Source organism: Dioscorea cayenensis, chromosome 3 (assembly GCF_009730915.1).
Source record: "Dioscorea cayenensis subsp. rotundata cultivar TDr96_F1 chromosome 3, TDr96_F1_v2_PseudoChromosome.rev07_lg8_w22 25.fasta, whole genome shotgun sequence".
NCBI lineage: Eukaryota > Viridiplantae > Streptophyta > Magnoliopsida > Dioscoreales > Dioscoreaceae > Dioscorea > Dioscorea cayenensis.
Genome location: NC_052473.1, coordinates 3,965,779 through 3,979,794, shown reverse-complemented (window position 1 = coordinate 3,979,794; position 14,016 = coordinate 3,965,779). Strand labels below are relative to the sequence as shown.

Below are 14,016 nucleotides of genomic sequence, written 5' to 3'. Positions count from 1 at the left end.
TTACCCTAAAAAAAACATAATTGTATATATATCCCTGAAAAATATAGATAATCGTGGATATGTCCCTACTATTAGATTTTGTTAATCAAACTTACTTGATTAACTATGGTTATAATTTTGATTAGTTCAAAATAACTTTTATACAACTTAAATTTTTTTTTAAAGTATATATGCAAAGGGTATAATGGTCATTTTATATATTAGTTGTTTGTTGACAGACGGTGTTTCAATTAATTTGAACTTTAGGGGTATATTCGCAATTATATATATTATTCAAGGTATGCAATGAATAAAAAATTTTAAAATTATTCAGGTGTATACCTGTAAAAAAAAAAAAAAAACTTTTTTTAATAATGTACAAAACAAAACGTTGTGTTTGCACATACACCCCCAAAAATTTTAATATTCGTGACACAAATAATAATAATATATATATATATATTTTTTTTTAAACCAATCCCATGACTTTGACTTTTTTTTATTGAATTTTGGATACAAATCGCGAGAATGTATATTATTCTTAAAATATGCCATTGAAAGGTAAAGGATTAAACCCTTTTTATTTTTAAATAAAGTTTTTGATCGGAATATAAAAAAACTGAAGGAACCCTTAACCATTTAAGGAGTTAAAAGAACGAATCGCACTTTTTACCACTAGGTTAGGCGACCCTAAAACACTCAGAAACGATCATATAAATCCCGGTAACAACCGCCGAGAGCTTGGTTTTAAACTTGAATTTCAATTATAACACATCACTTCATTTTTATAGGGTTTATGTTTTTATTGGATTAAATCCCTAAAAATCCCACTTCCTCCCTGCCGTTCGTTGTTCTCATCGTCGTCTTCGTCTACGTCTCCTCATCCTTCAACCCTAAAAGCGTGAATTCTTCGTTGCTATCACCACCATGGTACGCTCGAAGCCGCCTTCCAAGAAGCCCAACAGGGGCGTCGACTTCAAGGTTTTGTTCTTTCCTTCCTCCCTCTCCTCCTCCTCCATGAGGTCTTCTTTCTCCATCTTTTGATCTTCTTGTATTCGTTTCTTGCTCTGTTTTGAAGAAAATCAAACGCAAGATTGGGAAGAAGCTGCCTCCTCCCAAGAATCAGACCAGCACTGAGATAAAGTCTAAAGGTTTGTTGTACCTATTCTCTTGTTGGTTTTTCGGTGGTCATTGATTTCTAGGGTTTTTTTTGTGTGGCAGCCATTGTTCTTCCGGAGCAGAGTGTGGCTTCGGAGAGGTCCGGCATGGCTGTTAATAAGAAGGGATTGACTCTTAGAGAACTCCTCCAACAAACTTCCCATCATAATGCTAAGATTCGGAAAGGTATCTTTCTTGAATAAGTGATTATCATGCAATTCGATGGTTTTTTTTTTGTCAGTAATGCATATTATTTTTTGCAAACCATTGGCTTCTTGTGTTCATCTAATATTGTATATAGTTTGGTTGTTTAGTGTGTTCTCATTTTGTGATTTGATTAATAGCTGACATTAAATGTTGTTTTCATTTGATGGAGTTGCCTTAAATGGTATTAGGGATCTTGTTCTGAAACACCCGTCAGAGCTTAAACTCCAAAAGCTTTCCATCATAGAGAAGCTTCGAGAGCGAATTTCCGACAGTGATAAATTGGTTCGAGAAACGCTATATAACCTTTTGAAAACAGTGATTTTTCCTTCATTAAAAGAGGTATTTTATTATGCTTTAAATGTAGTTTGTTATTGTAAATATTGTAGTTCCATGCTCTTTTTAGGGTCAATTGTTGACTATCCTGTTAGTGGTTTGAAACATAATGCATAGAGGTTTGAAACTTAGTTCACTTGCAATATATCCCCAGTATCTCTGCCCTTTTAATGGAATGCTGTCATTCCATGTTAGTGTTTGTTAGAAGCCTATGAGATTATATGGTATTCAACAAATGGATCTACATTCCATTATTTTGTATTCAGTGAGTGATTTAATTTGTTAGGCTATGGCCTTATTCAATCTACATGCTATATTTTGTTTTGCAGCAGGTGCTGGATCATGGATGTGTTTTATTGGGTTTTTCTATTTTCTCCATTCCACATGTTCTTAAATGCTCTATTTTCATCATTAGGCATTCATTTTCTGCAAATGTTGTCTTAAATGCTTGTTTGCTTTGGTAATCTGTTGCTTCCTTCATAATGTTTTCCTCTTTGCTGTTGGAGACTGTAATGTGTGTATGTTTCCTCCTTGTTTAATATCCACTTTTGGTTGATGTCCTAATTTTTTTTTTTTTTGGGTTACTTTTTAGGAATTTACTGGATCAATGATCTCTATGATGATGGCTTATGTTTTCAATGCAATGACGCATATTGCAATTGATATTCGTTTAATGGCTTTCAAATTTTTTGAACTCATAGTTATCAGCTTCCCATCCTCATTTCTCTTATATGCTGAAAAGGTACATATGGTTTTTCTTGGTCTTGTGTATCATTTGTGTATATTTCTGACATTTTAGTTTCTTATATCGGTTGTCCTGTTTCTTCTTTTCGTTTTGAATCATGATTATCATCGATGCTAGTCTGGCTATCTTACTCTACATTTTGAACAAGATTAGTATTTTATTTAGAGAGTTTGCAATCTGCTGCATTTTTTCCAAGATTTAATTTCAAGCTGTTTATTTATGGTTATTGAATTGGGACTTTCTAGTCAATTGGATATGCATGTGGGCATCCTGCTGTTATATAAGTTGACTGAAAAAAAAACCTTGGGGTCAATATATAGTGCCTGATATGTAGCTAAGAGATAATTATAAGTGGTGCTCATCCTTGTGAGTACATTTGTATTCAAGATTTGTACTTAACTGCAAAATTTTAAATTTAACTTGCTTTAGGGTTTCTTTGATTGAGATTTCTCAGATACTATTTTTTCTATCGCATTTACGATGAGATACAAACCTGGGAGAAGAGTTATCTGTCATCCTTTTGTTTTCTCTTAATATAGAATGGTCACAGTTGGTGATGTCCAGGATGTAAATTTTTAATGTAATATGTATCCTTCTTTGTTTATCGTTAGGGAATAGTGTCAACGTATACAGAAGGTGCATGCAATCGAGGTTTGATATATTTATCATTAAATGATATAGTGCATAAGTACATGACTGGATGCGAACTAATGGTGGTCCTGTGCGATAGGTATTGGGACAACAAAAAAATGGTTATAGCAACAGCTTTGAGCCATTTTAAACTCTTGGCATGTGGCACAGGCTACAGCTTGTCTTTGCCATATGTATGTACTCTTGGTTGTTGATTATCCCACCGATTCTTCTAAAAACTTAGAACAAACTGCCATATTTATTCTGGCCAATGTTATGATCCCTTAGAAATTTGTATATAGTTGGGACTTTTTGTTTGTAATATTATCTTTCCTGCAATATGCATTAACTTGATCTATATTTTGATTATTTATCTTGCATCTTCAGGTTCTTGACAACTACGTTGATATTTTGAAAAACAACCAGATCTATTTACAGGACAAGAGCAAACTTAAAAGTGCTCTTGCTGGGCTTGTGCGCTGCTTATCTTTGTTGGTGGACAGGGAGGATATATTATCAAATAAAAGTGTTAGTGTCATATGTTGCTCTTATTTTTTGGATTCTCTTTGGGGGTATTTTTACTTTTGAGAACTTTATTAAGAATTCTGGACTTGTATTTCCATCACTTCTATGTTTTATTTGCTCATTTTTATGATCTCAAATTTTTTGATAGTTATACATTTGTGCTTCTTATTTTTTGGATTCTCTTTGGGGGTATTTTTACTTCTGAGAACTTTATTAAGAATTCCGGACTTGTATTTCCATCACTTATATGTTTTATTTGCTCATTTTTATGATCTCAAATCTTTTGTTAGTTACACATTTGTGCTTCTTATTTTTTGGATTCTCTTTGGGGGTATTTTTACTTCTGAGAACTTTATTAAGAATTATGGACTTGTATTTCCATCACTTCTATGTTTATTTGCTCATTTTTATGATCTCAAATCTTTTGTTAGTTACACATTTGTACTTCTGTTTGGATTTGGTTATCATTCCTGTGGGTTTGGTTACCATGATTTTCACTTAATATTGTTATGTTTGAGGTCTTTTTTTTTTGTTTTTATTTTTGTTTTTGTTTTTTGTTCTTTGTTTTGTGTTTTTTTGTTTTTGGGGATCATTGTGAAAGTATAAAGTCTTTCATTTCGGATAATTGTTATTATTATTATTATTTTTTTTTAACCAAACAATCAATGTTCGCATGTTCTGAATGTGTAACTTTCCCTTCAACTCTGCAGAAAATTTTAGAGCATGAGTGCCTGCACAGTTATGAGGTAGAGCTTCCCAAGGACCATTCAGGTTTATAATAATTTATGACCTTCTTGTCTTGATCATCACTTTTCTTCTTTTATTTATTTATTTATTTATATATTTTTTTGGCTTATGTCCTTCTAGAATAGGCCATTTACAATAAATATCGCCTTTATTAATGTACCATTTATCTTCTTCATGCCTGCCAATCATACAGTTTACAAATAATAATAGATGGCAATTACTAATAAATTCAATTGGGTGAACCATTAGTTTCTGTTCTAGACAGTTTTGAATACTTATAATTCATAGTTTGGTTTAGTTTTCAAGGTTGTTATTATACACGTCTAGTGATACTCAACATACATAGGGTAAAATGACTTTGACATTGAAGTCGTACTGCTGTGATACAGCTTGTTATAGTACAAAATAGATATGGGTTTGTTCCAAAGAACACCTAACTTGCTTTATTAATTATTGTTGCAAATTTTAACACTCAACCAGAAACTATTCAATTTTATTAAGTAGTTTATTAATTATAATTTAAACTGTATGTGGCATAAATTAAGCCCTTCGGCCTTTTACTTTCCAATTTCAAGATAAGCCTCACCATCCCTTTAAGAATACTGGTACTGATGATTAATGTGGCCTATTCAAAATATTTTTATTCATGAAAACCAAGACATAGATGCTGTGTTGCTATTAATGGATGCTTCATGGGTGGAGCAATAGAAATCCTTTGTTATTGATTGCTTTAAGGAAAAGATTATCACCATCTCTTAAGATAATTTGGAATCAGAGGATTAGAAGTTTGTAAATCAAATTAAGTGTAACATCAGCAGGTTGTAGGAAAAAACTCACCATGCATCTAAATTGTCCCAAGTGGCCAGGTCCTGATTAAAAAGTATTTGCTGCATAACTGTAGAACATCCTTCTTAGTTTGGGGTTGTGCGGATTTTGTTTGGACATTGTGCGGGTGTATGTTTGGTGTGTGCATGTGCATTCACCTGTGTGGAGCTAGACTTTAAATAGGAACATGCTGGAACCTCATCAGTTATTTGGAGCGCATTGGTGATTTTCTAAGAAAAGTGCATTCTTAAGGCTTGTTCTTTTCTCATTTAAAACTTGTTTAAAGATCAAGTATAATGGATTGGGGAAACTTGATTAGATTACGTATGTAGCCACCACCTCATTTATTATTTACTTAGTGTATTGTAATGACTTTCTCAAACTAATGTGCTTGCTTTTGCATGATATAGGTTCAGATTCAATGTTTGAACATTGCCTCTAGAAGAACTTCACATGATTTTCAGCTTTTGCGTGACATAGGTTTTGGATTCCATGTTTGACCATTGTCTCTAGAAGAACTTCACATGATTTTCAGAAATGATTTCAATATCTTCTATTTTCTCATTTGTTTCTCATAATTGAATGGGTTCCTTGTTATTATTATTATTTTTTTTATCCTTTTTGTTGCTTGCATGTAATATGAGATACAATAATCTACTTTAAATTTTAAAGTCAACCATGAGAGAACAGTATGGATCATTTGTTTGAGCAAATGAACTATAGATTCATATAAAAGTAGTTTCCCTTTGGGAAACATACATAAAGCTTGCAGTGTATGTGAGACATGTGCCAGAAGCGGACTGGTGTGCAAATTTGCATATTAGTAATATCAGGCTAATCTTTTAAAAACTCTTTGCTGTGTAATGGTTTAGTCCAGGCACCATGTGACTAAACTGAGAAAAATCAAGTGTGATTACATTTCATTAGGGCTCAAAATAGCTGATTTTAATCAAGAATATAGGCTCTACTTCAATGAATTTATATGATGTCCTTTGGTCTTCATTTGCAAGTTCCTTCCTAATGAGTTAGATATTAATAGCTATTGAAGAGTTGTCACTTGTGCTTGAAGTTTGAAGCCCAAAACTCATTCTCTGCTGAAAGGCTTTCTTACATAGTAGTTATTGGAGATTTTTTCCTGGTCTTATTAGATCTTGCTTAAAGAATAATCAACTGATTCTTCACCACCTTTTGCAGGAATGCCTTCTGTTTTGAAGAGAATAGAAGACCTTGTACCTTTATTGGTGAACTCTTTCCATGACTCTGCTTTATCGATTCAAGCAATGCCTGTGATTGATGGGCAATCATTTGACTGCATTCTATGCACACTACAAAATATAAATCTGGCAGTTAAAGTATTTGTTGATGAAATAAACCGACCTCACATGAGTCATGAATTTTCTTCTACTCTGCCATCTAATGGAACTAAGCTAATGCCAAACACCATGCTTATGTATTTAAAGAAATTGGGGGATTCATTTCCTATTGACAAAATTTATCACTCTGCTGAAAAGGTTAGCCTATTCATTTTTTTTTTGGAAATGTGATTTTAGATTTACTTTGTAGTTACAGAGATAGAAATGTTCTTATTTTTTTTTCTTTTGAGATAGCATAAACAATGACCTATTATAATGTTTTGCATGCCATGTAATTACTACTATGTCGTTTGCAGTATAATGTACATTACTATAGATGCCAATTCAGTGAACCAGAGTGGCTGCATGCTTAATATTAATAGTTTTTCAGCACCTTCACTAACCTAAATTATTATTTTCATTTGATGTGAATGAAGTTGCTGAAAAAGTTTTAGGTTTTCTTGCACTAGCGAAAATCTTAAGATTGTTTCCAGGATTTTATGTCTGAGGGTGCTGTATGTTATAAGTATAGTACTGTAGATTGGTCGATTTGAATTATAGTCTTCTTTATTGGATGTCTGTATGTCTTTCTAATTTGAATTCATATTCCAGTTCATCTTATTGCCTGAAGAAAACTGTGAATATTAAAGTTTCTTATTTATATCAGGGACATCATAAGACTAGCAGCATTTTCCAAGAATCAGTGAGAAGCTTTGGCAGGATGTGTTTGATTACATTCATAACCTGATCTCACAACAGTTATCTGATTCCATATGCCTGAACTCATGCATTTTCATCATATACAACTGAATTTGGAATTCATTTGCTCTACTAAAGAGCTGAATGATATAATTTAATTGCTTGATGACTTCTGAAAGTGAAATCTGACTTTCTTCTATTTAACTCATTAATAATAAATTCATTACTTTTTCTCCTTTGGAAAAATGTCAGGATTGCTTCAGTATGTGGCAATCAATTGGCATAAATTTTCCTGGTTTTGGATGTCAGAAATGTGAAGTATGCTTTATTTCTGATGTAGGCTGCTTCACTTCATCATAGGAGTTATAAGTTTCGAGTGATAATGGTTGAATCAAGGAGATTTAATTCTTTGTTCACCTGAAAGGTGATGCACATTGCTTTTCAATGTAATGCCAAAATATTGCCTGAGGGAAAAATTATTTGCAATACAAAATTGGTATAATCACTGAATAAAAAATTTCCATTAGGAATTCTATACTAGAAATGGAATTTCAGTAGTACTTCAACAGCCATAGTGTATATTTGTGGTTTTTTTTTAATTTCAGACCAAATTTAATATTTTTCTATGAGAAGTGAGCTAAGCAGGTTCATATTTTATATTGGATATTAGTTATGCTAATATTTTAGGAAAAGATTTATAATTATGCATAAAGGAGGATGTTTTTGTCTGATTCAGTTTCTTTCTATTAATTTTTACAGGAAGGGGAGAGATTTTTCATCTTGAATCTTGGAATTACTGAAATCTTCCTGCACCTTATTACCTGGATTGATGATCCAAACCTTCTTGAGAAACTTCTTCATTTCATTGAAAGTTTTCTTCTTAAACAGGTTCCATTTTATCTCAGAACTTGAATTTGTTATTTAAGAATGACTGTATCTACTTTGATACATTATCAGGTATGAACTTTTTATTGTCATACGTTTTGAGTTGAACTTCTTTACTTGTTTGCTAAATTTGACCAAATACCTAGTTTATTTTAGTTAAGGATATTTCTCATATCCTAATAGTTTTGTAGTGTTTAGCTAGTTTTTTGCTTCTAAGGAATGAAAGCATGCCAATATTCCATATATATTCAGCGTGGTAGTCAAGATTCACAGTTGCATACTTACCCTCTTGAACTTAATCTTTGTATTTTCAGAGATAGGTATTGCTGTCTAACAATGACATGAATTAAATTCTTCTGGATCCATGCTTCTGCTACCTCCCTATTGTTCTTTGGAGTATTCCTTTGATAAACAGTGGATTTAGAATAGTATCCCATGGGGCCATCTCCCTGTTAGATGCGAATCAAACGCATTATCTGGCCTAATTCAACCCAAAAGCTTAAGGTGATCAGATGAAAAACTTAGTCTTATATATCCAAATTCATATTTTCCAAATTAACCAATGCGGGGATATTAATTATCCTTACACTCTCATCTTCCCTAGGCATTATAGTTGAACATGGCCTGCTGGTTTGTTTTCTTGGCTGTTGATGCTGTATATAATTGTTCCATGATGCTTTCTTATTGCCTGATAGGTTGCAATGTTTCTTTAGTAGGATTTGTCTTGAATAGATGGATTACAAAGGGTATATATTGGGTTTGGTTTTCTCATATGAAGAGAGATTTTTCCTAATGGTTCTCGTCTTGTTTCCAGTGACATCTTATAGCCTTTCTTATATTGTATTGTGAAAATCATGTCTATGTTTTAGATATGTGAAATTCTATGCAATCACAATATGCTGCTTGTTGCTTTCACTCATAAATCCTTGTTGACTATCCAACTATGAAATTTTCTCATTATTTGATTATTGAAAATTTTAATGACTTCTACTTGTATAATTAATTATATATTTTGATTTTAAATTGATTTCTTCTTTATGGATTTATTTCCTTGTGTATAATGTTTTTTTGTCTTGCAACAGGGCAGTCGTAATTTGTCAGCTACTAAGACTATTTTGGAAAAGCAATTGGTATCAATTATATCTTTGTTCCCCAGAATTGTGGCCATTTCAAGTGATTGGAGACTCCGACTTTTAGAGGTATTTTAATCTTAACAAAAACAATATTCTTTTTATTTCTTTTGTGTGAGAACTGACGGCCATTTATGTTCAGTTGAGTTATTAAGGTTTCATTGACATTGTGCCCTCTTTATCAGCCTTGGGATTATGTTTCCATGATCCGCAGCTTATCATCTAAGATGAGTTTAACACAGAATGTTAATATTTTAAGTAAGGAAATTTTTCTAAACAAGAACTGAAAAGATTCATGGAATTGGAATCATAAGTAATATCTTTAAGATAATTATTCCAAATCTATGTTTGAGAATCAACATTTAGAATTAATACAAGGTATTATTGACATTCTTGCAGGCCTTCACAACTGCGTTCAGAAATTGCAAGGTGGAGTCCACACATTGTTTGGCATATTTAGCTGCCATTGAGGAAATGGTACTTCCTGCTGTTAGTTGCTATGTCTGCATGCCCCTTGGAATGGGTTTTGTAAAAGCCTGATTACTAGTCTATTATTAAATTGTATACAAAATTCAGGTTAAATAAATCACTCATGCATATAATACCTTTTTTCCCTTGCTAGATAGGATGCTTGGGCAAGTTTTTACTAAAACCTCTGTAATTGGTTTGTTTGCCAGCTCAAGGATGACTGTGCTTTTAAACCCTGTGATCCGGACATGTTAAGCTATCAAATTATTTGGTTGCAAGAGCTGCCTAATTTATTGTTGAAGTTAGGTGATAGGCATCCTCCTTTGTCAAAGGTATATCACTACTTGTTCATTGCCATTTTGATTATATATGTGCTATAGCTAGAATGTGGTATTGAATAAAGATAACTTTACCGTTTCGGACATTATAGTTTGATTACTCACCAAATTCCCATCAATCTTTTGATTATACTTGTTCACATATGCTCTTGTTTAGTTTTCTGCATTTTTGGTGGTTTAACTCTAATGAAGTGAATCTATCTTGCCAACTAGGATTTGTTGGCCAAAGAAAGTTGATAAGAAAAGAACTTGAATGCTTAACTTACAAGGCATTAGGAAAAAGAATTAAATGAATGATGTTAATTTATAAACGGACTGAATCTTTCGTTGAAGTGTGTTTAGTTGGGGGTTAGGATGGTGGGATGAGGCTTTTAAGTTTGAAATTGTTTTGGAGGGAAAACTATTATGTAGAATTTGACTAAACTTTGACTTGATTAATACTAAGTGAAATAAATATTTTGAGATTAAAATTTTAATTTTCTAATTAATTGGATTGATTTATTTATATTAAGGTTTTTAAAAATTAAGTAGTGGATACATTCATTTAAATAATTATATATTATAATAAAAGTTAATGAGGTAACCTGTGGTGTTTGATTGGAACAAACTGGGGATAGCCTGGGGTTTCCCCACAACCGAAACACTACCTAAATGTTCTATTAAAGAGTGGTGCTATAATGATCCTAACAATCTGGCATCTGAAATACCCCTTCTTGTACTATGGTGATGAAAATCATGATTGGTAGTCTGAAGAGTTTGGTTTGGATTTGTGGCTTAGACTGATGGCACAAGGAGAAAGCAGAGACATTAAGAGGATACAGGAATATATTTAACATTTCCTGTGGCATTATGTTTATGCGTTATACGAATGAATGGGTTTAGTATTCATGGAGATATTTTACAATAAGTTGGGTGTTTCAAATTTCCAAATTACCATGCCATTTATATTTGTTGGGGATTAAGAAATGTTATAATATTTATTTTATTTTATTATTTCCTTTATGAAGTCTGCAGTCGCCAATACCCCTTGAGATGGTCTTTGATTTTGTGAGACCTCCTCACTATGGGATTTTTATTCATCTTATAGCATTAATCTCATTTCCTTCATGTGCCTTTTGCAACATGTTCTTTAACATATTGTCCAATGTATGTTAATAAATATGAAAAAAAAAAAAACAGATCTAAGGAGAAATCTTAGTCCGATAAATTGGCATATTAAATACATTGAAGCTGAACTATTTACCCTGATGATAATTGTAAATGCCAAGTGGAAGAATATCACAATGATGAAATACTCGTTTGCTTTACTGCTTACATAAAACAGATAGAGCACAATTGAACTTGAGTTAATGTTCAGTTACTTAAATTCAGGCATTTCTAACGCAGTTTCTTCTACTGTAATTCTGACATTCTAATGGTGTGGTGTTAAGGCCATGTTAACCAGCCTCAGAGAAATTTCTTTAGCCTTAGTAATCTTTAGTTGTGGTTTGAACTCCCATGCTATCATGCATGTTAAAATTTTCTTCTGTACATTTTCTTTGTAAATAATCATTCTATGATGAATTTAAGGACTTGATGCTCCACAATTTGTGGCAATTGAACTTTCTTAGAAGTAAAGCTGCTTCGTATTTGATCATTTTTTTTGTTTTGTTAGATACACTTGCTGACGGGATATCATTTCCAGGTTATTTTGAAACTTCTGCTTCAGATTGGGCAATGCTCCCCACAAAACTCTCCACTTGCTTCCGAATATAACCGCCTGCAATGGCGATTAAAAGAGTTTTATGGTACCCAAGGTATGCAACCTTATTTAATTTTTCTAGGTGTTATAAAACCTCTCTTATATTGGCAGTTTTTACCCCTTAAACTCATTTCTGACATTGTTTAGAAGTGCCTGTAGTTGTTGCAGGGTCTGTAAATTATGGACCATTCATTAAGCTCCGGACTGATTGTCAGGAGCTTTCCATATGTTGTCTGTATTATTTTTCAACTTTGAATTCGGATCTGCTGCAGTCTATCACCTGTTGTTGCTTATGTAAGCATTTTGTTCTATTTAATTTTGCCATCTGTCAAGTTGTATACAATAAAATTTCCTGCATGAAGTTAAAGTTGAGTTTGTGCTCAATTAGTCTCTAATCAGATGCCTGCAGATATCTTTCTGAGTACTTATTCATAATAACTTATATTGTTATATGATCAATTTTACCCTTGAGAAATATAAGTGTAGCAAGTCAGTTCAATGTGTTATGCATATTGGCTCTCATGTCTCAACTCTACTCCTCTAGTACCGGGGTGATGGTCTGTAGGTTAAATTTCTTGTTTTTATGGTGTAAAAGTTCCCATGCCTATTGCCCTATGTTTTCTTAGCTTCTTGTAATTGCAAATATTTCCCACTTCGGCAATGGATTTATTACTTTAAAAGCCACGGAGAGCTACTCCTGTTCATTGATTTTTAAGAGATTTTCTTGGACTCCTTTTCTTTTCTTTTCTTCTTCTGAAAGGGGCTGTAGGGGATGGTATGTTTTTCTTTTTAAGGCGCAGAAATAAGTGACAGCAGAAGATTAACAATGCAATTCAACTTACTCTTTTGCCCTGCAGGAGTTATACTAGTGGAATTTGGCTGTTTAGTAGCAGACACATACTTTTTGAAAAAGATGACTCATAGGAATTTGTTGCTTTTTTCTTTTGTGGAATTTTTTAGGTAGCGTGTCCATTGTCAAATTATACCTTGCTTGATATCTTACTTTGCTATGCTTGAGGCATGGAAGTGATTTATCAACTCTCAACCTAGCCATTATCCTAGCCCATTAAGTAGATGCTTTTTATAATTGCATTAGTAAAGCTACTATTGAGACCAGCGAGGGGCAGGATAGGTCATTATAGAATGCCAGGTATAAGAAGAAGAATGAAGGACCATTATTTTGAATAATATGACTCAAACTTGTGACCAAGCCTTTTCTGAATAGTTAGAAGAACAGGTCAGAGGCAATCATATGTGGCTGCATATGGTTTATTTAAGATATATATTGCCTTATTGTAATGTCTGAAAACAACCAATGGTTTTAGGTATTATGGCAGTTAAGGCGAATTTTCGCTTCTATAATCTATAGCCATGTTTTTATTAATAAGTTTGAGCATAGCCATTTATTGATTTGGTAAGATAAAGCTCCATTAGGCATTTCCTGGAAATTGTTTACTTTCCTGTGACTGGTAAATTGCAACCAGCTGGAATGAGTTATATCACCTTGTTGAGGGATTTGAGTAATGCTTTTTCTTCAGGTAATCATTTGGATCACTCTGTATTATTGCGGATAATAGAAGTTTTGGAGTCTGCATTTAGAGCTGCTCATCTGCCGATCTCTGACTATATTGGGTTTTTGGTCACTTTAATTGCTCGCTTTAAAGTTTATCCTGGTAAGCTCACCTTCTGGCCTTGACTGTACTTCTTCAATGATTTTTGGTGGAATTTTGTAAATATCAACATGGGAATAACTTGCACCTGATTGTGTAATTTTCATGCTAAAGGTCAATTTTGGCTAATAGATTTTTAGTATGAAGTATGCTAATTGATTGAAGTTAGCTTCTTCTGGAAATGGTTTACATTAATTTTGGCTCACAATTTAAATACCCGATGCATATCGTATTGGGCATTAAGACTATATATTGGCTGTCACAATTAATATTCATGTTATCATGTAATGGTATACTAAACACCTGATTAAAATAAGTTCTGTATGTTTGCTGTTGGTAAAAATATAAAATAATAATCGTAAGAAAGAATTTCTTTTAGAAATATCCAAATTTAATGGATAATAGAAATAAAGCTCGAAATTTCGGAGAAATTCTCAGAGGACACATTAGCCATTCACAGTTCTTTGATTTTGATTTTATTTTTCTACTATGTAGAAACAAACAAGATAAAGAATATCCTGTAATTCCCAGTACAGAGATAGAAGATAACAATAGAAAATTAAATATGACCATACGGTAATGAG

General features: G+C 32.7%; 1 protein-coding gene across 1 annotated transcript; it reads left to right on the top strand.

Annotated features, from left to right (window-relative positions):
* Positions 1-732: 732 nt before the first annotated feature.
* LOC120249585 lies at positions 733-13,458 on the top strand. Its single transcript, XM_039258144.1, has 15 exons — positions 733-960; positions 1,058-1,130; positions 1,201-1,323; positions 1,514-1,683; positions 2,270-2,419; positions 3,440-3,580; positions 4,288-4,348; positions 6,344-6,660; positions 7,960-8,088; positions 9,168-9,284; positions 9,615-9,692; positions 9,893-10,015; positions 11,706-11,817; positions 11,922-12,056; positions 13,301-13,458. The coding sequence occupies exons 1-15, from the start codon at positions 907-909 to the stop codon at positions 13,456-13,458; spliced, it is 1,941 nt and encodes a 646-aa protein (XP_039114078.1). The 5' UTR covers positions 733-906.
* Positions 13,459-14,016: the final 558 nt, after the last annotated feature.